General features: G+C 39.3%; 2 protein-coding genes across 2 annotated transcripts in view; both read left to right on the top strand.

Moving 5' to 3' along the window:
- The first annotated feature begins 2551 nt into the window (after positions 1 to 2551).
- Positions 2552 to 24805, top strand: LOC306895613 (NACHT, LRR and PYD domains-containing protein 3-like). Its single transcript, XM_079458984.1, has 15 exons — positions 2552 to 2583; positions 3247 to 3320; positions 8191 to 8283; positions 10705 to 10809; positions 14495 to 14593; positions 15829 to 15945; positions 16211 to 16295; positions 17312 to 17507; positions 17607 to 19428; positions 19832 to 19999; positions 22587 to 22760; positions 22911 to 23084; positions 23166 to 23336; positions 23754 to 23927; positions 24112 to 24805. The coding sequence occupies exons 3-15, from the start codon at positions 8243 to 8245 to the stop codon at positions 24284 to 24286; spliced, it is 3501 nt and encodes a 1166-aa protein (XP_079315110.1). The 5' UTR covers positions 2552 to 2583; positions 3247 to 3320; positions 8191 to 8242; the 3' UTR covers positions 24287 to 24805.
- Positions 24175 to 24857, top strand: part of LOC306895393 (uncharacterized protein) — a 37259-nt gene continuing 36576 nt past the window's right edge. The window contains exon 1 of the mRNA XM_079458616.1: positions 24175 to 24282. The gene's annotated coding sequence lies outside the window, so the exon portion shown is untranslated. The remainder of the gene's footprint in view (positions 24283 to 24857) is intronic.

The raw sequence follows: 24857 nt of genomic DNA, 5'->3' as shown, positions 1-24857 counted from the left end.
TCTTCAAATCTACTGTGTTCTACATTGTTTTCAACCATAATTGAATGCAAAACAAATGCAAAGGCTGCTTTTGCCATCTGATAAAATGACAAAACTGGTGGTGCAAGTCATTGAACAATTAAAAGCTCTCATTTTAAACCACACTTACAAACTATAATCATTACGTATTTTCAACCTAACATTTGTCACAGTACTGAATTTATTATTACATAAATAAGTAGTTTTTTGGCACCCTCTGATTTTGATAGTTGTATCTCAGCCAAATATCATATTATTAATTTAGCTAATTACTTGAATTAGTACTTATTTGTTTAGTACTAATTAAACTGCATGAAAGGTGCATGGGTGGAAGAATGTAGAACTGGTTTAGAAATTGATTTGTATTTTATTGTGCTTCTCTTTGAGCCACTCCTTGGTGGTCTCAGCTATATGTTTTAGGTCTCTGTCATGTTGAAGGCCGATCCACTACCCATCTTGAGTGTTCTAGTTGAGGGGAGGAGTTTCTCGTACAATATTTAACAGTTAATGGAACCGTCCCTCACCTCCTCAATCTGGTGAAGTCATACTGTTCCCAAAGCAGAGAAAAAGCCCCAAAACATAATGTGCTTGACTGAAGAGACGGTGTTCTTGAGGTCATAGTCAGCATTTCTCCCCCTCCAAAAACAGAGGTTTAATTTTGGCCCCATCTGACCACAGCACTTTTCCTAAGCCCTTTCTGGATCATTTTGATGTTAAAGGCAAACTTCAGATGTGTCAGACGGGCCTTCTTGAGCAGGAGGACCTTCCTGGTGCTTCAGGATTTCAATCTATTGTGTCATAGCGTGTTACCAATAGTTTGCTTGCTAACTGTGATTCCAACTGTCTTGAAATCATGAACAAGTTTCTTCCGTTTAGTTCTGGAATGATCTTTAACCTGTCTCATGATCATCTTTACCCCATTGGGGAAACATTGCAGGATTCTTCAGACCAAGGGCAATTGATGGTTATTTTTTATTTCTTCTATTTCCAAATAATCACACAAACAGTTGTCTCCTTCTCATTAAGCTTCTGTCTGTAGCCAAAGCAGCTTTGTGTCAGTCTACAATCTTGTCCCTGATAACCTTTGACAGCTATTAATCTAGTCTTGACCATGGTGAAGAGGTTGCAATGGAATATACAGATAGTGTTGGCTTCTTTATTAAACCTAACAAACTGACATTAGGAGTACTTTCCTAAAGTGACAGGAGTAATCTGTGTTACGTATAAGCACATAACCTACCTATTAATACAGTACATAATCAGTGGGAGCCAGATCAAATAATAATTTTACTCACCGAGTTGCGAAATAATTTATAAAGATTTATTTTTATAGATTTTTGATTGATATGCTGTCTCTATCATTTAAAGTAAAAACTACCATAAACATTATAGATGCTTAATTTCTTCATAAACAGGTAAACTTTCAAAATCCGCAGGGGAACAAGTCATTTTCCCACTGTATGGAAGTGATGCAAGAATATTAAATCTCAGTTAAGGTACTCAAGAGGTTATAAAGGCTTAACATTGGGTTATGGCGTTTAAAGATGTCAGTTATGTTATTTACGGGAAAGATTATTATTCCAAAAAGAAAGAATACGCTTACTTTCAGCTAATAACTGTTTAAAGGTATTGTCAATATATAAACATAAAATTGGTTGTAGCCTATGTTCAGGCAGACGCAGACGTCGCGTTCAGTGAGACGCAAACGTCACGTTCGGCAGACCAACGAGTCAAGCAACAGACGCAGACGTCACGTTCGGCAGACGCAGACGTCACGTTCGGCAGACGCAGACGTCACGTTCAGTGAGACGTGTGTGCGCTGGTTAGTCATATTTTTGGACCGAATGGAACGCCATAGATCTGAGTCTGCATGGATTCAGTGCGTTTTTCAATCCGCAGGGGCGCCGAGCAGAGCGAACATCAGTACAAGGTGTGTGTGCGTGCGTGTGTGTGTGCATTTATTGATAGATTGCTATGATATGACATCTGCATCGGTGCAGTTCTTGTAATTGCAGTTTACATAATGTTACTGGACCAATACACGGTTCGGTTTCTCATCCAATACCAGTTAGGGCTGGGCGGTATACCGAGTTGGAGGAATATATCGATATGTTTACCCAACGCGATGCGGGATTAGCCTATATCGTTCATATCGATATGGTTTGATGCCGTGCACGCGCTCGCTCTGCGCGAACCAGATCGCGCCGAAAAGAAAAGTCGCAAGTGGTGTGTTATAACTAAGGCGGTAGCTTATCACATTGCTAAAGACATGGTTCCTATTGCAACCGTTTTAAAACGCTGCTAAAAACCATTGACCTAAGATACCAGTTACCCAGTCGCAACTACTTTGCAACAGAAGCTCTGACGCAAATGTACAGTGATGTCAGACGGAAGCTTTCCGAGCGGCTCGCAAAAGTGTCTCATTTCGCGCTAACATCCGATTTATGGTCAAGCAGGACATGCGCACAAGATGACGGGTCTAATAAAATACATCACTTAAGAAGGAACTCGTGTCGAAAGATCTTGTCCTCAAGATACATTAAGTTCTGTGAGTCTGCTCATCCAGTAAGTGCACGCATGTGTAACATCTTATAATAGGAAATCAAATAACTGTATTTATTTCCACAAGGTAGACTATGTATTTTGAAACGTATATGACTCATAATATATGCATAGACCTTAGAGATGTATAATACAAACACAATAAATCCTATACAATACAAGGTTCAAGCCCATGCACTCATATTTACAGTTTGATGAGGAGATGCGATTGAATAAGATAGAAATGAAAAACTGTTCTGCAGCTGCGTTATTCATTTATTACATTTATTCAGCAACTTAATGTCCCATGCATGTGTGTTTGGGTTTATTTGAATAAATAAATAAACATTCGGTGTAAACATGTAAAGCAGAATTTAGTGTAATCAAGACGAGCAAATTATTATTTTCTTTCTCCCAAATGTAAACCCAAAGTATGCGATAGTTACATAACAACAAAAAAAACTGCGTCAGTTCTGTGATGTCACGTGATTCTCGGAATCGAAAGTAAAACCGTTAGGAGGGAAGCTGCCCCAGGAATGACCTTTCAAAAAGTATTTTAAAACCTCGAGCTATAGACTTTACTTTACGCTCGTAATGATTTTTACGTGTTTTACACGTCACGTTTGAAATACTTGTATATTTCTCTTTCTTCGTAGAATCAATCCGATCGCTTTTTTTATCGCTTAGACACATCTAGTGCACTTAAAAAGAGGCGAAGGGGTTTCTCTTGGAAGTGGACAAGACAGGAATCATACTGAAAAGTAAGTTGAAATAACCTTTGGGAATGCCTCTAATGTAAAACATTAAAAGGTAAATGGGTTTATGGGTCTAATAAAATCACTGGGTCTTACCTGGCCACCTCTAAAAAAAGTTCTGTCTACAACCCTGTAACAGACTGAATAGGCGCTTATCAAACAAATCATATCAAACTCCCACAAGAAATACAAATTAACTCAATTGTCCTTGGTCTGGAGCTCCCTGCCAGATTTCCCCAATAGAGTAAAGATGATCATGAGAAAGGTTAAAGATCAGCCCAGAACTACACAGAAGAAGATTGTTAATGACTTCAAGACAGTTTGGACAAGCAAGCCATTGGTTAAACGCTATGCCACAATAAAAACCTCAAAATGATTCAGAAATGGCTTTGGAGAAAGTGCTGTTAGACCAAAATTGACTGCTGTTTTTGGAGGCAGAGGAATGCAGAACATCCCTACAGCTCAGTGTTGGAAACATTCTGCTTTAGGGCTTTTTCTCTGCTCGGGTACAGGATTACTTGACCGCATTGAGGGGCTGTCAAAGGACAGACAAAGACCCCGGAGATGAGTGAGATCAGAGAGCTGCTGAATTACATCAGTGCACAACTGACTTCATTACAATCCAGGATTTTCTAACTGCGTCTCCTGCTGCTCATGTTGTGTGGTGACAGGAGCAGGACACAGGAGAGACGTTTCAGAATTTTTAAACAAATACGGAGCCAGAAAAATTATATTATTATAATTATTTGAGAGAATATGAGACGTTTATGGCATCAATATTGCCCTAAAATATGTACATTTTCATATTTGAAAAATCAGCAAAACAATCTCAATTAAAAACAAAAATGCATTCCAACTATGACAAAAACTGGTTCGATCATGGCTGTCAAATCATTAGCAAAATACTGAGAACATTGCCAAACCAGAAACACTGAGACCCAAATAATGCAGAGATTTGACTTACACACATACAGTACACTCAGAACCAAAAAAGCTCTATACGCTCTAAAACAGCTGACAATAATCAAGTCAGTTAATACAAATCAAGTCTGGGAAAATTGGAACAATCTGAAAAAACTGATCATGAAGAATTGGCAATTAAAAACGGAGAAACATGAGAAATTAATTTCCAAAATCAAACAATCCCCCTACGTTGTATTGAGACTGACATAATGGGGTTCCTGTCGAAAACGCCATGGTGCTGCACCATGTCACGATTCCAGCAGAACCACACTGACCGGCCTGGGCGAGTCAAGAGTGAGAGGCTTCACGAATCGTAACCATCCAGTGGTGAAATAAGACATCAATTCGTGTGATCACGACAAGAGGCTCTTACTATCGGCCATACAGGCAATGGCCTTGCTACTATAGAGGCAAGATGGCCTCACGAGAAACACTAAGAAATGCTACCCCCTCGCCTGAGGGGGGTCACTACGGAAACTACATCTGCCGAAAGGGAGATAATAAGTGGAATACCTGCACAGTCTCACCAGTGGCACTATGTGCTGCAGGAATCACAGCAGCACGAGAAGAGGCTCCGCTATGGCGATGGTCCCCTAGTGATTGGTGCTCTTGCCCGAGTGACTGGGCTCACAACTGCGGGAGACGGGTCACTCAAGATCTCCTCGTCCAGTGAGCGTGTTAGGGCCTGGAAGGTTCACGGCGGATTTACGACCGCCACTAACTGCCGCAGATGGCTTACCAGCCACTGTCGAGCAGGAAGCAGATGGTGTTGTGGAACAGCCATGACTGCAATACCGTGATCAACATTTGGTCACAATGCAGACATGTCATATCCACGAATGCTACCTCAGCATGCTGGGAACCCAGACATGTGACGCAGGTATCCTACCTGTCTGGATGCATTCGCACCCAAGACTACAGCGGCGAGACATGCCTGGCGACATGTGCACACTGCAGGAGATTTTGCTCTTTGAGATATATATGCTCTTCGAAGACACCTCTCGCCAACTACCGAAGCTGTATTGTAGACCCAGTAGGAAGAATCAAAGATCACTCAGCATAAGCCTCGCAGGTTCTGAGGAATAAAAAGGTGAATGAATGGGCCCATTCGCAAAAGTATAATCGGAGATGATAGGTTCTCAAGTCAAACCCCATTCTGTCAGTCTCGACACAACGTCGAGAGACCGACAGAAAGGGAACTAGAATTAGTAATCAAACAATCAAAACCAATTAGCCTTCCCAATAAATGAAAGAAACTTGACGACAAAAATACAAACGTTACAGCAGACCCTAACAACTATAGAGAAATTTATTCTGTAGTTTAATAAATGACACACAATGTCCTGAGCAGAAGTAAAATAGGATTTATTCCAAACTACCACACAACTGATCATATCTACACGCTTCATACTCTGATTGAAAAAGATGTTATCCAAGATAAAGGGAAAATAGATGCATGCTTTATAGACTTTACAAAAGCAGCAGATTTGTGTATTTATTGGTAAAGTCATTCTGGCAAATAGATGGTTAATTTTTTTTATTTAATTTTAGCGTGAAAAGGACTCATATATGTTACTTTGAGGTACAAATATGCATTCTTTAGGTGCAACATGTAGTTTTTTAAGGGTACTGCCCCAATGGCAGCTTTTGTACCCTTTTCTCTAAGTGTACATATCAATTTGACAGTTTAGAACATTCTCTCATCCATAGTACTGTACTGTTACTGTATTGTTTTCTGGAATTATAAAATGTAGTGTTAAACCCTGTAGATAACAATACAAACAGTTTTTATGACAAATCTCAGTCTACTGTTTTCTAGCATTAATACATATACAAAAATAGATTTGGACAACTATGTTCCACTTTATTTCGAATTGTCTTCTTTCACACTGACTTTGAGTTCTTCCAACGATGCATTTCCGAAAGGACATTATCCTGAGAATTTTAAAATTAGTGTTTTTTTAAGGTGACAATGTGACAGTTAATTTAGTTGTTTTTTCCATATAAGAATGAGGAGTTTGTGCAAAACCAGGACATTTCTCAAGAGTCATTTATTTGTCATGTGCACTATTACCTCTGGATACCTGTGATGAGGCTCAAATGTACACTAACATTACAGAACTGTACACAATTTTCAGCACAACATTTTAAGCCGAGAACATTGCATATGTTTATAATTTTGAGAAATGTGTCTTTGTTTTGAACACTTAATAAATTCTTTGGGAAATAGGCCTGTAGCGAGGTAGGTGGGACGAGAGCCGGGATTCGAGGCCAGTGCGCGTAGAGCTGCACGTACAGGTCTCGTATCAAGGAGGAGATTGTGGAGCATATAAGGACGAGCGACCGGACCGTCAGTGAGAGAGTACCAGGCCCAGACATTTGTTATGGTTTGTGTGTGTCGTCGGCAGTCAGTGGCTGCCCGAAGCGGTGGTTCTGGAACAGAGGAGACCTCGCTGCTGAGCACCTGGGTCGAGGTGGGATGGCTGCTTCCCCAGAGGGAGCAGGGCGGGTCGCCACCGTCCGCCATTGGCCAGAGCCTGTCTTGTCAGCCGAAAAGGGGACGAGCGGGGGAGCCGAGAGCGGGGGCCACCACCCGCCAGAGGCCGGAACCTGTGTCCGTCTGCCCAAGAGGGAGGAGCAGGGGACGGGGGGCCCGCCTACCAGAGGAGACACTGCCGGCTGCCAGGTGGTGTAGGGGTTAGCGCCCACGGCCAGAGCAAGGCACCGCGAAGGAGAGTACCCCTGGCTGGTTGAGGACCGAGCGGCAGCATGTCGGGGAACCGGACTAGATTTTTTTCCTCTCTCCCCTCTCTCACTCCGGTCACTCTGAGTGCTCCCGTCTCCGTTCTCAAGTCTCGTTGGTGCATACCCCCAGGGGATAGTTCCGCCGACACCCCTACCACCGAGGGAGGGGCAAGCGCAGTCTCGGGATACCCCCGGCCTGTGAGGGGTGATGGGGGTATGTAGCGAGGTAGGCGGGACAAGAGCTGGGATCCATGCACCGGTCTTGTTTCACGAAGGAGATTGTAGAGCATAAGAGGATGAGCGACCGGACGGTCAGTGAGAGAGGACCGGGCCAGGACATTTGTTATGGCTTGTGTGTGTCGCCGGCAGTCCCCCCTTAGGGAGCTGCCGGCTGTCTATGTACGTTTGATTTTTATTAAAAGATAGAAACATTTTAAAAAGCTTTGTAGGAACTAATGGAAAATAAATTATTAGTTCTACATAAATACTGTAGTCACTTATAAAAAAAACCATCTCGGTTGTGTCGAGACTGCCAGAATGGGGTTTGACTCGAGGACCTATCATCTCCGATTTTACTTACTGTCTGGCTTAAGGATGGTGGGATCGCACCCAAGACTACAGGGGCAAGACATACCTTGCGACATGTGCACGCTGTAAGAAAATTTGCTCTTTGAAGACACGTCTGACCAGCTACTGAAATATCCAGTTACAGACTTGCATGCATCGTGCAATGCCAACTCTTGCTTGTGTGCAAGACAATGAATACTCTTCAATAAAGGGAAGTATTTTCTCAACTTTGTCCAAACCTGCTGTCAAAAGTGTGTTCTTAACAGCTTGATACAATGCATCTACTGTTGTTCCCTTATCTAACCCTACAAGATCAAGGAAAATGTTTTCAATGTCCTCTCTGCCTGTCACATCTGCACTCAAGTAAATTATTAAATGGCATTTGCCAAAGTTACTGCTTTTATCAACTGTCAAACTCACAAAAGAATCATTGGACCTCAATGCAGATATCATTGACTTTTTCATTTTAGAGCGATCACACTAGTCAAATGAACCAGGCTTTGGGGGTCAAAAGTGCTCGGGCACAGTTCAGATTGCCTAGTGAGAGTACACCCTGAGGGCTTTCCTGTTTAACTCTCTGCTCTTTGTTTAATTTCTGTAGGGAAAGATCAGGATCACCTTTGTCTGTGAGGAGTGACCATTCCAATGAAGAAATGCAAGACTTCAAGGAAAAAACACCACCAGATACTGAAAGGCAAGTCAAAAAAGTGTACACTGCAAGAAATAAAATCCCCTTAAGACCCACCTGTACCATCTGACCTGTTTCCCATTTCCCCAACTCTATGCATTCATTTACGACTTATTTTACTTATTGAAGTCTGTGCTTATTAAGATACTTGCCAAAATGTGCTTTATGTCATGTTGTACGTTTTTGTTCATTCAAGCATGAAAGAAGACTTGATATTGGCACGCTGTCTGACAGCGTTCAACTGTGTCAAGCAACACAGCTAAAAACAATACAATACAACACTTATTAATAATGCATATATAAAACAACCAAAGTCGACCAAAGTGCTGTACAGGGTATGCAAGCCAAAACAGGGAAATACAATTCTAAGTAATAAAACACAGACTATAAAAACACACACTGTAAAATGGATAAGGTTCATCATAGCATATCAGGTCAAAGAATATTAAATGCCAAGGAGAAGAAATATGTTTTAAGAGTAGACTTAAAAAAAGATAAAGTTGATGCAGTTCTGATAAGGACTGGTAGACTTATTGACAACTTGAGGCCAATAAGAGAAAGCACCTCTGTTTTTAAGACGTGCCCTGGTAACTTGTAGTGACCCACTGTGTGCTTAAACAACACATTAATGTCCCTTATTTGTCTATTTGTCAATGGACATATTTTTCAGATGACACTGTCTGAACAATCCATGCATGCTCAAATGTGCCACGCAGTGTTCAATAAAGACATGTACAGAAGGTACAGGCAGGGAGTATCTGAGTGACACTGGCACCGTGCAGATCCTCTCATATTAAGTGTTTATCTTAGAACTCAACAGTTACTATCATTTTGATATGCAAGTCTTTATTTCTGAAGGAATCTCATACTGTCAAACCAGATGAGACTGAGCTACTTACGGTACACAGCGTGGTGGAAAAAATATGAAAGGAAGCGAAAATATTAAAATGTTTTTGCTCTCCCCTAAAACATTGCTTTCCTTTGCGAAAGTTTTGCGTTTCCCCAAGAATGTTTTTTGTTCGCTTTTAAAATGTTTTTTATGGTGACAAAAATTGTCACGTGATTGATGCTTTTACTGTCAGCAGTGTAATTTATTTGTTGAGGGCTGGTTATAAGGGACCCCTAGAGCTTTGACACAGTTTGAACAGTTTGCAACGTTCCCAAAGATTAATGTCTCTCACACCTGAACCCCAATTGGGGGGCTTCAACCTTCTTATTTAAGTTGGCCGACTTAAAAACGAGGACTTGTTCTTCAAAGCACGCAGTCTCTAAAGTCCAAAAAGCGATCTGAAATGAGCCGGTCCAGCCTCGCAGAGGATTTCCTAACTGCGTCACCGTAGGACACAGCAGAGACGTTTCTGACTATTTTAAACAAATACGGAGCCAGAATTTTTTTATTTTATATTTTAAACTACACGTCTATGTAGATTAAAACAGCCCAACAGTATATCAAATAAACCAACCATAATAATTTAAAACTCATTAATTCATCAATAATGTTAATTGACAACATCACATATAGTATTAAAATACTGAAATGGAGCGTTTTTGTGAATTACATACTTTTATTTAACTAAAGTTTTGAATGATTATTTATAAATTTCAAGCCATTACAGGCGCGCAATGAATCTCGGGATAGCTAAAGCTGTGAAGGATACATTTGTTCAATCCTTAAAAACCTGCGTAAATAAGGTTACATTTTGAGGCTGTATTAGAATCAGGACAAATTTACCAGCCTTCAGTCGCACTGCTGTGACGCAATCGGTCTTTAAATGAAGCCTTCAAAGAACGCACCAACCAAATTGGGACACAGCCAATAATAACTCTGACCATGCCTTTGTTCTTGGTCTAGTATTGTTTCATGCAGCAAGTTTTGTCTTGACTAGTTACGTACCCCTTTGTTCCGTGGATGTTTTTTACTCGTTGGATTACCCTGTTTGTTTATTGGAAGTTCTTTGGATTTCTCTGTTTTGTCCCTGTTTTCACTTTTTTATTAATAAATTCATTCATCACTCATCTGTTCATCTGTGACATCGTCCTATATCGTCCTTCGCCTTGTTAAATATTCAGCTCTGTGTTGAGTGATCATTCTGAAGATGATAGACTGTAACAAAAACGAAATAATTTTTTTTTTAGATAAAATTGACTAGCATCATCTGAATCCATGGATTATTACAGCCTCAATAAATATGATTGATGACAAAATTCCTTCACACCTGCCTGAATCTATTTAGTGTCACCTAAAGACTGGCATAAACCAGTGAAATATGATGCTTTTTTTCTGACAATGCAAACAACAATAAATTTCAATCACAGGTTCGTCAATTTATTTGAAAAGATGTGCACACTTTCATCAGAAGATTTTTCGCTTTTTAACTATTAATTTGATCTCTTCAAATGAAATGTCTTTTCTCTTTCTGTCATTAGTGAAAGATCAGGATCACCTGTAATCAGCTCTGTGTCTGTGAAGAGTGATCATTCTCAAGGTGGCAGACCAAACTTCAGTAAAGAAACACCATCAGCTACCCAAAGGTAAATAAAAAGTGTTCAGATCTCAACAAAAAGCGTCAATGACATGTTTTAAAGACTTGCCTATTTAAATATTTTGCCGCAAAAAGATCACTAACTGTTTTTGTCAGTCACAGTGCGCAAATGGTGAATTGAGTTCTCTTTCAAAACAGCAGTGTTAGACAACAGAGCAGAGAATTCAGGGCTGAGAACGGTTTAATCGTGCTGTGCCGAGCCAGCAGTGGCGGCTGGTGAAAAATATTCTCGGTGGGGCTGTGCCATACTTTTTTGTTTCCGTAACCATCGCAATAAAATTTAACACAAACTGCAGGACAGCAGTGCTCAGTGAAATAGTCAGTAATTATTTAATGCCAATATTAAAAAGTTGAGGCATTCGTACACAAAAACATAAACATCATGATGCACAAACACAAGCCTTTTATTTGCATTTAAACTGAACTTGTAAACAATTGACTATTTCTACATATAAGTAACATCTTTTGGAAAGGCTGTTGGTGCCATTGGTAGTAAATAGGCAACACAATATGCATGCTGTCAGAACAGAGTGGAAAGTGGACAATAACATTAAATTATTATAAAGTTTATAGGAATTCTTACACTGTATAAAGGATGTATAATATAGAAATGGATATCAAGTGGCTGAACTCAAACCTTTGACTGGAAAAATAGCATAAAGTATTTTATGATCAAACTAAATGTAACTAATTGTTAATGTGCTCCAGAACTGCAACAATTAATTGATACAAAACATATATACAGTAATATTAGCAAACACACTATTAACATTTTTTAGAGTACCATATATAACTGAATGATTAGCCAAGCCTTCCTGGTGTACCAGCTACGGGAGAAGCCGCGCATATACTGCTTCCCTTTTTCGCTAGCCTGCTGTTTAATTGAGAGGTCAGCTTGTTCTGGGCCCAGCTCTTTCACCCGAACTTTCTCCGACAAAGTTCTCCTCTCAAACGGATCTTGGAGGAGAGATTTCACCGAGTTAGGGTTGGGTCTTGGAGGAGTAACGTCCGCGCTCGCCATTGTCGTTTAGTAAAAATGGCGCCCCTAGAGCCCAGTCCTTATTTTATCAGGGCTTGGGGCGATAAAATGATCGCCCTTCTTGGATTCTATTTAAGAACGCTGATTGGCTAAATTTTATGTCATACATTCATATCTTAAATTAGCAATTGGCTTAACTGCTACATAGACCCGCCTCCTTGGGGCGCTTTCTCTATCGCCCCAGAGCTGATGAAGCGGTCAGACAGGCAGAGGAAAGGTTGCAAATATGATTTTGTATCATATTTTACATGTATTACTGGGTGCATTCCATATTTAAAACACACAAATATTGACATACTGATGTTTTTCTCATTATTATTACTATTTTTGTTTTAATTGTTTTAAATTTTTTTTTTTTTGTGGCTTAAGGGGGGACGGCGCCCTAGCGCCCTCTATTGGCCGGCCGCCACTGCGAGCCAGGCTCACGTGGAAACATAACTGTAGCTTTCAGACTGTGCTTTGAATGGTTCGGCGCAACAGTGGAAAAGTTAGGAAACAATCTGACTTAAAACTTTAGTTGAATAAAAGTATGTTATTCACAAAAAGGCTCCATTTCAGTGTTTTAATATTATATGTGATGTTGTTAATTAACATTATTGATAAATTATGGTTGGTCTATTTGATATACTGTTGGGCTGTGTCATAAACGTGTCATATTGTCTAAAATAAAATGTCTGGCTCCATATTTGTTTAAAATAGTCAGAAACGTCTCTGCTGTGCCCTGCTTCTGTTACCACGCAACATGAGCAGCAGGTGACGCAGTTAGAAAATCCTCTGCGAGGCTTGACCGGCTCATTTCAGATCCCTTCTTGGACTTTTGAGGCTGCGTGCTTTGAAGAACAAGTCCTCGTTTTTAAGTCGGCCACCTTAGAAGGTCACAGCCCCCTAATTGGGACACAGCTAACGTAGATAAAACCTTTTTTTTTCAAAAGAAAAGCCCCAAAAGTTTCACAACATGAAGAAAAATATAATACAAGTAACTTTTCACAGAATCAGAATATGTTTATTATTCAATTTTGACATAAATGTCAGATAGAGTCTCATATTTCCAAGGCAACGATTTAACAGCGCTGTAGGCCTGTATGAAGAACAGGGGCGCGTGTCCCAGGGCGTATCCCGACATGTGCACGTTGGAAACTGACGTCAATGAATTTCGCCCTTGTGTTTCAATTGTCACTTGTAGATTTTTGTTTAGTGTCCCTGTTATTTGATGGTTAAATGGATTAGTTTTGTTCCTGGTTTCTTTTTTCTTTTATTACTTTGAACTTTGTTTTTTGCTTAATTAAATCTTATACTGCACTTGGATGCGGATCCTGTCTGACTTTTTGTAGCAAACATACAATCCTGTTATGATTCTGCCTTCTCTTGTCTTGATTTTCTAGTCTAGTGGCAGAATCATGACAGACCCATGTGTTTTTTTGTGGAGAGAAGCATGTTATTGTCAATCTGGACTTAATATGCATTCTCTCCAGTCTCGTCATTTGGCCCCGCCCCTCTCGTTCCTAGTATAGCTTTCCTCCTGTGTCTCATTTCCCACACCTGCCCATTGTTATCTCCTTTGTTAGTCTCTCTATTTAATGCCCTCTTGTCTTTTGTCTTGTGCTCGTTCGTTGTACATGCTCGTTTGAGGACGGTAAGTGTCGTGAATTCTGAATGCCGCTGGAAAACGTGATGCCGCGCAACACTGTGGCGTTTCCGACAGGAACCCCATTCTGTCAGTCTCGACACAACGTCGAGAGACCAACAGAAAGGGAACATCTCGGTTAAGGATGTAACCTTGGTTACCCGATGAAGGGAATGAGACATTTTGTCCATCATGCCAAGGGCGCGGGATTCTATGACACGGAATGGTTTGAAGTATTTAAAGATTTTTGCAAACCTGCTTGAATCTATTTATCACCCAGAGCCGTTGTGAAAGAGAGAGTCGGGTCAACTCTGTTCACTTCAAAGGAACAGTTATTTTTACAGCAAAGGCTGTTATAGAGCTTCTCAATAGTTCAAACTTCTGTTGTCATGACTCTCTTTCATTGGCTCTGGTGTCACTTAAAAAACTCTCAAAACTCAGGACTTTTGATAATACCTAGAATTACTAAATCCACCAAAGGGGGTCGAGCTTTCTCATACGTAGCACCTAAACTCTGGAATAACCTTCCTGATATTATTCCAGGATCAGACACACCCGCCAAATTTAAATCGAGATTAAAAACACATCTCTACAGCCAAGCATTCACTTAAAGCAAAATATGATAAATAAACCACCGGGAGATGCTGACATTAGATATTATTTACTAGAATAATTGGATTTATTTTATAAAACGCCATGTAGTGTGTTTTACCCTTTCTTGGGTTTTTCGTTTTTCCCTGTAAAGCTGCTTTGGAACAATGCAAATTGTGAAAAGCGCTATATAAATAAAATTGAATTGAATTGAATTGAAGAAACTATTAGCCAGCTGGAAACTATGCTTTTTTTGTTCATGACAATGTAAATGGCAATCGAATTTCATATCATTTTATTGATTAATTTGTCAATGATGATGTGCACTCTTTTTTCAGAGAATAGACATTTTGTCCTTTTTAACTAGCCCAGTATATTCAGTCTCTACAAATGAAATGTCTTTTCTCTTTCTGTCATTAGATCAGGATCACCTGTAATCAGCTCTGTGTCTATGAAGAGTGATCATTCTCAAGGCGGCAGACCAAACTTCAGTAAAGAAACACCATCAGCTACCCAAAGGTAATAAAAAAATCAGACCAATAATACCAAAAAAGTAATTTATCATTTATTTAAAGAAATCACAATAAAACCATTATCATGGATTTGTACAACCTGAATAATAGTGTAGAGAAAAACTGATATTATGACAAAATGTCTAAAAAGAAAGTACCTACTGTACTTTTTAGAATGGAGACTCTTGGAATGGGAGAGGTTTTAATATAAGATGTGGATGTGGTCATTATGAAGAACAAAATTCTTAAAATTATTCTATTCAGGACCATCACTGTAATTGTTTCGATTCTCATTTTGTTCTCACAGTGTGGAGGAAAAATATAAAGACATTCAACAGATTCAATATGGATACCATGCACACATTCTGTATGAGCATAATATAGGCTCTTGAAAGTTGACTTTGCGGTTGGCTGATCACTAAAAGAATTGTCTTCAGTCAAATGCAAGCTGTTTTTAGTGAGCCATTAAGTCCATGTTTAATAGCCAACTTCATTTTTTTCTCTCTGCTTTATATGATTAGTAAAAGATCAGGAATACCTGTTGTCAGATCTTTGTCTATGAAGAGTGATCATTCTCAAGACGACAAACCAAACATCAGTGAAAAAATATCATCAGTTACCGGAAAGTAAAAATCAAATCAAACCAATTACACCAAAAAAAGTAAACAAAAACACCATCATGACCAAAGGATAAAAAATGTCTTATTGTAACATCTCATGCGGAAAAGTAATGTCTGGGATAGAAATTCTGAAATGAGGATTTATTTATTTAGATTCTGCTTCTTAAAATTTCTGTAAATATTCAAGAAAGTCACTGTGATTCAGAAACGGTTTTTAATTTATCAACAAAATATTTTCTTGGGACCATAAAAAGTGTGATTTGGCAGAAAATAAATTCATAAAAACTCAAAGACTAAATGAACAATGTTGGTTAATTGTAGGCAAAATATAATCTTGTCATCAATATATTAACTTAAAGTGCAGAGATATTCAATGTTGAATGTATTGAATGTTGACTTGATTCTGCTATCTGCATCAACTTTAAACTTTAATTAAAAATAACATTTGGAATTTAAGTTATAGCAAACCGCTAGAAATGCATTCTGCATAATAATATTTTTTGATATTTCAATCAATTTGATATGCTGCCTTACAAGTTTCATTTCATACTTGTATGGGTAAAAGGATGATGCTTTAGCCCCATTAGTTCTCATGTTCTTTGTTTTGTGTGATTATTATTAGTAACCAGCGGCAGAGCACCGTAGTAAATATTGGTTTAGAAATGACTCGGTGGAAAACACTTAAGGAGCAGAAGGGAATAAAGAGTGATGTCGAAATGGCATCTTTTCTTCTGAACATGTGAGTACACAAACACAACTTTACTCTACAGAGTTAACGTGACAACCCAGAATCTACATGGGTTGGTTCAGCCCACAATATGTTTGCTTATATGTTCCGGCATGATTTTTCTAACCCTAACTCCGACAGAGCAGTTCAGGCAATGAAAATCTGTGTGCAAAGTTTATCCTAAAATAGTTATTAGAAGTAATATGTTTCTAAATAAATGTTTTTACTTTTTTATTATTATTTTAAAGATAAGGGGTGAAATATTTTTTGCCAACAGGGTTCAGTTTGAGTCATCAGATGCAGGCTTCAAAAGTTACAGGTTCCGCAAGAATTTCCAAGAACACAGTCTCTGGATATTTCAGGTAGGAACAAATATTTTTATAAATGTTTGATATCGGTCTGTTGTAGTGAAAGGATTTTCCCTGTTGTAATTTGGGAGGGCTGAACAAGCTCAGTGGTTTTCAATCCTGGTCCTGGGGATCCATTACTCTGCCCATTTTGAATGTCTTCCTTATCCAGCACACTTAACTCAGATCAACAGCTCATTGCAGAGCAGTGGGTCTTGAGGAACAGGATTGAAATCCACTGACATAGCGAAAGCATTACACTGTATAAGGCGTGCAGTATATGGTAGTTTGATGTCATATGCCGATCAATTATGCTTGAACTTAATGCAGCTGGAAAACAAGTTTCACTCGCTGAATAGACTAAAATTACGTAAAATAGCAGTGAGACATGCAACAACAAGCGCACTTCACACAAACACGCAGCTCTGTCACTGCACTTACCAAACTGTATTGCACTGGGAAATGTATTCTTCGCACAGACAGATTTATTTTGTAGCATGTGCCCAGTACATTGGTCTACACTACAGGAGGGTGAGAGTATGTATAAACCAACCCAATTCTTTACCAAACTCAGTTTTTCCAAACCCCAGTCTTTGGACCCCCTCCCAGAATGTTTTAGATGTCTCTATATAGAGCACCTTATTCAACTCATCAGCTGGTGTCGGCGCTGATGCTATGTGTGTGAGTGCGCGAGGAAGGTGATTGGTCGAGAAAATAATAATCTAAAATGGTGGCCGAGAAATTTGTTGGAGCACAATTTTGAATTGAAGTTTAATTTTCACTTTATATAACTTTTGTTTGCATTTATAGTGAGAAATGAGTAATGTAATTTTAGAATATATAAGAAGTTATTGCAAAGACACTGTTAATCATTTGAATTTCGTAATGCTGCCTATAAAGCCTGTACGAATCTGTTTCTCTGAGCTACCTTCATGCACAAACGCTCCCCTGAAGCTATTGCCTGATTTGGCAGTGTTAAAACATTCTAGAAAAGATGAAACTACATTTCTATGTTCTTGATTTATTATCAGGACCTTGAGAACAAAATAATTACATTTCTGAAGAATGAGCTGGAAAGATTTAAGAAAGTATTGAAAAAAGAAAACACACAATACTTTGTGGAGGACCTCAAGGAGGATAGAAACAACATCAGAGAAGCAGCTCTTGATATCACACTCTACTTTCTGAGAAGTATGAAACAACATGAACTTGCTGATGTTCTGGAAGGTAAGAAGCTCATGATGTCACCATCTGTCATATAGTTACTGTAGGATGTAGGAGTAAAACAATTTAACATATGTATTTGTTTCTATGTTTTTTTTTTAGATGAGCGTGTCTTCATTCATCAACAACAACTGAAATCAAACCTAAAGAAGAAGTATCAATGTGTATTTGAAGGGATTGCTAAGCAGGGTGACTCCACACTCCTGAATAAGATCTACACAGATCTGTACATCACTCAGGGTGGAGGTGAACAGGTCAATACTCAGCATGAGATCAGACAGATCGAGACCGCCTCCAAACGATTAGTATCACCAGAGATACAGATTGAATTCACAAATTTATTTCAGCCACCTGGACAAGACCAGAACATCAGAACTGTAGTAACAAAAGGAGTTGCTGGCATTGGAAAATCTGTCTCAGTGCAAAAATTTGTTCTGGACTGGGCTGAAGGAAAACAAAATCAGGATATTAGCTTTATATTTCCAATACCTTTCCGAGAGATTAACTTAAAGGAAAAAGAAACACCAAGTTTAATGAACCTGATGGATCACTTTTTCCCAGAGATAAAAGGACTGAACCTTACAAGAAATAACAAGTATAAAATCCTGTTTATCTTTGATGGCTTGGATGAATGTCGTCTTCCTCTGAAGTTTGTGGGTAATGAGACATGGAGCGATATCACATCACCTGCTCCTCTAGATGTTCTCCTAACAAACCTCATCAAAGGAAATCTGCTTCATTCTGCTCTCATCTGGATAACCACCAGACCAGCAGCAGCCGGTAAGATTCCTCCTGACTGTATCGACCGGGTGACAGAGGTACGAGGATTCAATGACACACAGAAGGACGAGTACTTCATCAAAAGATTCTCAGATCAGAATATGGCCAACGCAATCATTGATCATGTAAAAAAATCAAAGAGTCTATATATCATGTGCCACATCCCAGTCTTCTGCTGGATTTCAGCCACCGTCCTCCAGAACATTCTAGAGAATAAAATCATTCAACAGTCTGACGACACCACCGAAACACTTCAAGAATCAAACACTGATGATACTCCTAGAACTCTGACACAAATGTACACACACTTTTTTCGCTTTCAGATCCATCAGAGTAGAAAAAAGTATGAAGGAAAACACTCGCCAGATATCTCCTGGGATAAAGATGTTATCCTTTCACTGGGCAAACTGGCATTTCAACAGCTGGAAAGAAACAACCTGATCTTCTATGCATCAGATCTGGAGTCCTGTGGTATTGACGTCTCCAAAGCATCCGTGTACTCAGGGATGTGTACTCAGATCTTCAAACAGGAGACCGGGATCATTCTGGGTACCATGTACTGTTTTGTTCACTTGAGCATTCAAGAGTTCATTGCAGCTCTGTTTGCACATCTGTTTCTAGACATTGAAAAGAAAAATGTCTTTGTTCAAGAGCAAACGGGACAAGACAACGACAATAAAACAATGATTGGTTTACTGAAGGCTGCAGTGGACAAGGCCCTTGAAAGTGAGAATGGACACTTGGACCTTTTCCTTCGCTTTCTTCTCGGTCTGTCGCTGAAGTCCAATCGGCTGCTCTTACAAGGTCTGTTGCCACTGCAAGACAGTGATGAGAAGAGCTACGAGGAAATAGTTGCATACATCAAGCAGAAGTTTGATGAAAATTCATCTCCAGAAAGATCCATCAATCTTTTTTACTGTCTGAATGAATTGAATGATCAATCTCTGGTACAAGAGGTTCAAAAGCACATTAGAGAAGGAAGTCTGTCATCTGCTGATCTCTCACCTGCTCAGTGGTCTGCTCTGGTCTTTGTGTTGCTGACATCAGATGAGGAACTGGAGGACTTTGAACTTCAGAAATTCAAGAAATCTAATGAATGTCTCATTAGACTGTGGCCAGTGGTCAAAGCCTCCAAACGAGCTCTGTAAGTGACATGAAAGTTGTTACTCTCATCTGAAAAACGTGCTTCTTGATTGTTTTTGAGAAAATTCCAAATAGTACACCAATGTTTTTATGAAATGGATGTCCTCTGTACAACAGTGAGGAAAGCATTTAGTTTTCTTTGTAACCCCCGTTTACCCATCTTAAGTAATCAGTAAATCCCAGTACTGTTTTATATTTATTTTGTACTATTCTAAAATGAATTGCTGTCCTTCTAAAACTTTGCCACTCTTTACTTGCTAATTTGGACTTCTGGGGTTTTGGGAGGATAGCAACGTTATACTAAATTGTAATAGTTATTATGAAATTTGATATCCTAAAATGTATTTGAACAAAATACCTGGCAAGTATATCAAATGCTTTGATCTGACTTGTTTTCTTTATAGACTAAATGATTGTAACTTATCAGACAAAGGCTGTTCAGCTCTGGTTAATGTTCTGGGATCAGAAAGCCTGAAAGAGCTCAACATGAGCGGTAATAATCTGCAGGATTCAGGAGTTAAGTGGCTCTGTGCTGGTCTGGAGAAGACAACAAGTAAACTAGAGATACTGAGGTAGGTGTGTAAACAGACAAATAGTATACACAATATGATCTATTATAAACAGCAAAATTATTATTTAAACTAAAATTTATCATAAAGGCACAAATGGGACAGGTGTCTGGAATGATTATATAGTCCCGGAATCAATTGCTGAAGTTCCACAATCTGTTGTTGTATGATTGTGACCTAAATATATTTTTGTTCTCGTTTTATTGTAGACAACTGTTGTGGGTTTATATTGCTGTTAACTTGTGTGCAGTTTTCATATGAAACCCTTTTCTTTTAAAATGAAACTAGGGATGCACCAACATTTTCCACTGAAAATAGCATTACCGTTTTTAGGCATTAAAGATTGTGCCCCACATTACCCGTCTGTGCTCAGATTTTAGCCGCTCTCTAGATGTTATCAAAGGCAGATCATGTCAACAGTTTAAAACTACTTTTGATGAAAATGTCTTGCTTACGTATGTAAACTCCGAGACGTTGTGTCGAACGTTGTGGCATAAAGGACACGGCTGTATATGTAGTAGAATTAGCTTCTCTAGGGGCGAGATAGCCGCCCCGATCCGGAAGGAACACTGGTAAGGGCTACCCCCTCGCCTGAAGGGGTAACACTACGGAGACCACCTCTTCCGCAGGGAGATAATACTTGGAATATCTACACAGTCTCACCAGTGGGGATATCTTATGGGAGTAGTGCGGGGCCCCAACGAGGGGTGCACAGAAGCGGTGGAGTCCACAGAGGGGAGGTCACAGGTTCACCAAAAGGGGAACCAAGAGTGAGAAACGTCAGACAGGACTACCCAAGGTCACTACGTGTGGAGCACTAGCTCAGGTATAAGGGTTCACCTCGTGAGGGAAACTCACCTATACTGGGTTCGGAATACGAGCTGCTCTGCCCGACTCATAAGCTTGAAAGTGCTTGGTGATGGATGGAATGCTTATACTTCCTCCAGCGGAAGTTCGGAAGCTGGAAAAGCGCACTGATTGACCTGACGAAGTGGAGAAGGCATTTTGCAGGCGTACGCCCAGCCGGCCGTCTGTCTAACCTGGTTTGCAAGATGCGGGCAAACACCGTCTCCACACAAAGTTGTAGAACCTCACGAATGTGTTGGGCGTAGCCCAACCTGCCGCTCTACAGATGTCTGCCATAGAGGCGCACTGAGCCAGTGACCAAGGGGATGCTACACCCCTGGTGGAGTAAGCTCTCACTGCCAGTGGACACGGGAGAGCTGTTTTCCTTCCCAGGGAGGAGTGCCTGCAAGTTCACCACCTGGTCCCTGAAGGGAGTGGTGGAAACTTTGGGCACTTGCTTGTCCTGAATGAGAGAAAGGAACCTCAAGCAAGGTGAAGGTGAAGCTTGACTGCTGTCGAGGATGCCATATACCCCAGGTTCCTCTGAAAAAGGTTTTCTTTGATGAGGGTCAAAGAAACCTCAATGCAGTGCAGCATTGACTGGGCACACTCGCAAATTAACAGAGTCCAGTTCCATACCGAGAGGTAAGAGGTGCTTTGCGTAGGGGAGTTCTCGCTCTTGTCCCAGTTGTCCCACACGAGTGAGCCAAGATAAGCTAGTCATCGAGATTTACATTTATTCATTTGGCAGACACTTTTATAAGTAGTTTTTTTGTAACTGCAGGGTGCAGAGCCTGTGAAGGGATCTCCGGTCAAACAAATGATTGGCTGAAAGATGTGTCAAATAAATATCTGATATATAATTGGTTAAAAAAGTAAACAAGCCTCCATGACGTGGAGGTGGAGTCCATGTACTGGTTACGTCACATCATAACGTTAACATGCCGAAACGTCAGACATCATTTAATCCAGAATGGACAAAAGAGCACAAATTCATATCAAAAAGCAGTAGCGATGCTTTCCATGGATTTTTCACACTATGTCGCTGTGAAGTGGACGTTAGTAGTAAAGGGAAAGCCGCCATTGACCGACATGCCAGCACTGAAAAACATAAAGGTAACCGATGAGCTGCTGGTACATCTTCCCTTAGGTCTTATTTTCGAGACAAAATCTCCGCTGCAGTCTATCATGCAGTCAAGCATTACTTTTTTGCCTCTTCTGTTACACATAGGTCTACATCAAGATATGACGTTGATCAAATTGACTGGCAATGAATAGAGTAGGCTATCTCAGAATCACTGTATCATGATACCATAGATTTTATAGACAACATTGTATTGTATTTGCGAGTACACCAGATGAAGTTATTCTTGCCTCACTAAATGCCGCAAAGCGTCCTCCTTTTGGTGTTATGGAAATGCCAGAAACTCTTGGTCATATAGGGGCGGTTTCCCAGACAGGCTATAAACCTAGTCCAAGACTAACATAAATGTAAGAAGTGTCTTGATCGACAACAATTTAAACTGACATATCTTAAAATATATCAGTGTGATTGTTTTGTCTTAAAATGCACATCATTGAGTTTTTTTTTGTAAAGTATGTTTTTAAAAATTAAATGTCCTAATTTAACTAGTCCTGGTTTAAACTAATCCCTCTCCGGGAAACTGCCCCATATAGTTTAAAAAGTAGCAAAACTTGCACATTTGAGTTTACGAACTCACAATTAAATCTTTCTCTTTTCTAGTCTGTCCGAGTGCAGAATAACAGAAGAAGGTTACAGATGTTTGGCTGAAGCTGTGAGATCAAACCCTTCACATCTGATAGAGCTGGATCTCACTGGAAATGATCCTGGACCATCAGGAGTCAAACTCATCTGTGATTTAATACAAGACACAAACTGTGCACTGAACACTGTGAGGTGAGGACTATATCCAGTTGTTTTTATATGGTTAAAGTTTATTCTATACATCTTTGCAAAGCTTTGAATTACACAAATGCGATGTCATTTGTAACAATAAATAATCATTTTAAAGAGGTGATGTGCTGTGAACTGATCTTCTGTCTGTAGATTCTTGAAGAATCCAAAAGCAGAAGCAGCTTGTGTTTATCTGACTGATGTTCTGGGTGTGAATCCATTACTGCTAAAAGATCTGAATCTGAGTCACAATAAACTGGGAGATCTGGATGGAGAGAAACTCTCGGCTCTAGTGATGGACTCTCATAGTAAAGTGGAGAAAATCACGTGAGTTTCATATATACAGTATAAGACACCTTCATACATGTGTGTGTTATAAAGATCTGATGATGATGTTATTGTGTTTAGATTGAATAACTGTGAGCCGACAGAGAAACAGTGTTCAGCTGTAGCTGCTGTTCTCTCCTGTAAAACCCTCGTGAGAGAGATGAATCTGAACAACAGTCGTCTGATGGATTCAGGACTCAAACGCATCTGTGACAAACTGAAGAATCCTCAGTGTCAACTCCACACACTCAAGTGAGTTCAGCGATCACATCATCATACACACTCCACAGAACACAACAAACATGACACTATTATGGAGAAGTACGAATGTAAGATTACTAGTGTTTGTTTGATGAGGATAATATCTTCTTTAATAACTGTTTTACAAATACTGAGAGTTTGTAGGACATATGTAGACTTATACATAGATGTCCTTTAAAGTGAATATGATAACTAATAAATATAAACTACATTGATGTGTGTTATAGCTTCATCTATAGAGATTGTGTAGAAATGTCTTGGAGTCTGTTCCTCTGCAGTCAAATCATTGCAATATTCTTTCCTTCTGCTTAAATAGTGAAGGCTTTCATTTCAACTCCATGTGTATGAAGTGATTTACCTCTGAAGAGCAAAAATATTATAATACATTTTTTTTAATACTTTTTCTAGACTATCTGAGTGCAGTATAACAGAAGAAGGTTACAGATGTTTGGCTGAAGCTGTGAGATCAAACCCTTCACATCTGATAGAGCTGGATCTCACTGGAAATGATCCTGGACCATCAGGAGTCAAACTCATCTATCAGTTAATAGACGACACAAACTGTGCACTGAACACTGTGAGGTGAGATGTGTTGAAATAATACAAAATAAATCATGCAGGTCAGTGATATTGTTTTAGTAATATAATGGCACATTGTGTTGATGAATTCAAGATGAAAGAAATGTCAGTCAAATTTTTCATATTTTTTCTATATTTTTGATAATATTTATTTCATTTAACTTTTGTAACTTTCTATTTTCTGCAGGTTATTGAAGAGTTCATCTGCAGTCGAAGCCTTTGAGTATCTAAAGACTCTTGGTATAAACCCTTTACTCCAGAGAGAAGTGAATCTGAAGGATCATAAACTAGACGAGTCAAGAGTGAAACAGATCTCTGATCTACTGAAGGATAAACACTGTACACTCAACACACTCACGTGAGTCTTTAGTTACGTTAAAACAAGAAAACTATAATATATGGAAGCCCTGGACTGCAATAAAAAATGTTTCTATTAAAAAAATGTGTTCAAAAGTTCTCACAATTTTCTCGTTTCTTTCCTGGTTTTTTGTTTTCTCTACAATTTTTTATCTTTTAAATGTTTTTCCTTTACAAGAGGCCACACAAAAAAATATTTGCATGGGGTCAGCTGTGGCCTGGTGGTTAAAGAGTTGGGCTTGTGATCAGAAGGTTGACCACCATGAAACTGAGATAGCGATTGACTTCTTTTCTGTATTGTGACGTGTATCCAAGTGAAACGGCTTTATTTTGCCCTTCTCTTTTTGATTGGTTTGTTGTAAGTTGGGCCTGGAGGGTAGGGCTAAAAAAGCCTGTACTCAAGAAAAGGGTAAACTAAGTTCAAGATTATTTGACTTACCCTATTGTTAGAATTTTTGCTTGTTTTAAACATAAATGTACTTAATTCTCATATTTTGTTTCATTAAACAAGACTAAATATCGTGTGTCTTTTTCCTGGTAAACTTATCTTGATTTAAGAATTTCTTAATATTTTTA

The sequence above is a fragment of the Barbatula barbatula genome (assembly GCF_947034865.1).
Source record: "Barbatula barbatula genome assembly, chromosome: 6".
In the NCBI taxonomy this organism is placed as follows: domain Eukaryota; kingdom Metazoa; phylum Chordata; class Actinopteri; order Cypriniformes; family Nemacheilidae; genus Barbatula; species Barbatula barbatula.
Note: the sequence above shows the minus strand (reverse complement) of the source record. Positions and strands in the feature narration are given on the sequence as shown.

Excerpts from the sequence above, each read along its gene's own strand:
- LOC306895613 (XM_079458984.1), top strand. The coding sequence starts at position 8,243 with ATGCAAGACTTCAAGGAAAAAACACCACCAGATACTGAAAG. Across the intron at positions 14,594-15,828 it reads ACACCATCAGCTACCCAAAG|TAACCAGCGGCAGAGCACCG; the intron begins GTAATAAAAAAA and ends GATTATTATTAG. Across the intron at positions 16,296-17,311 it reads ACAGTCTCTGGATATTTCAG|GACCTTGAGAACAAAATAAT; the intron begins GTAGGAACAAAT and ends ATTTATTATCAG.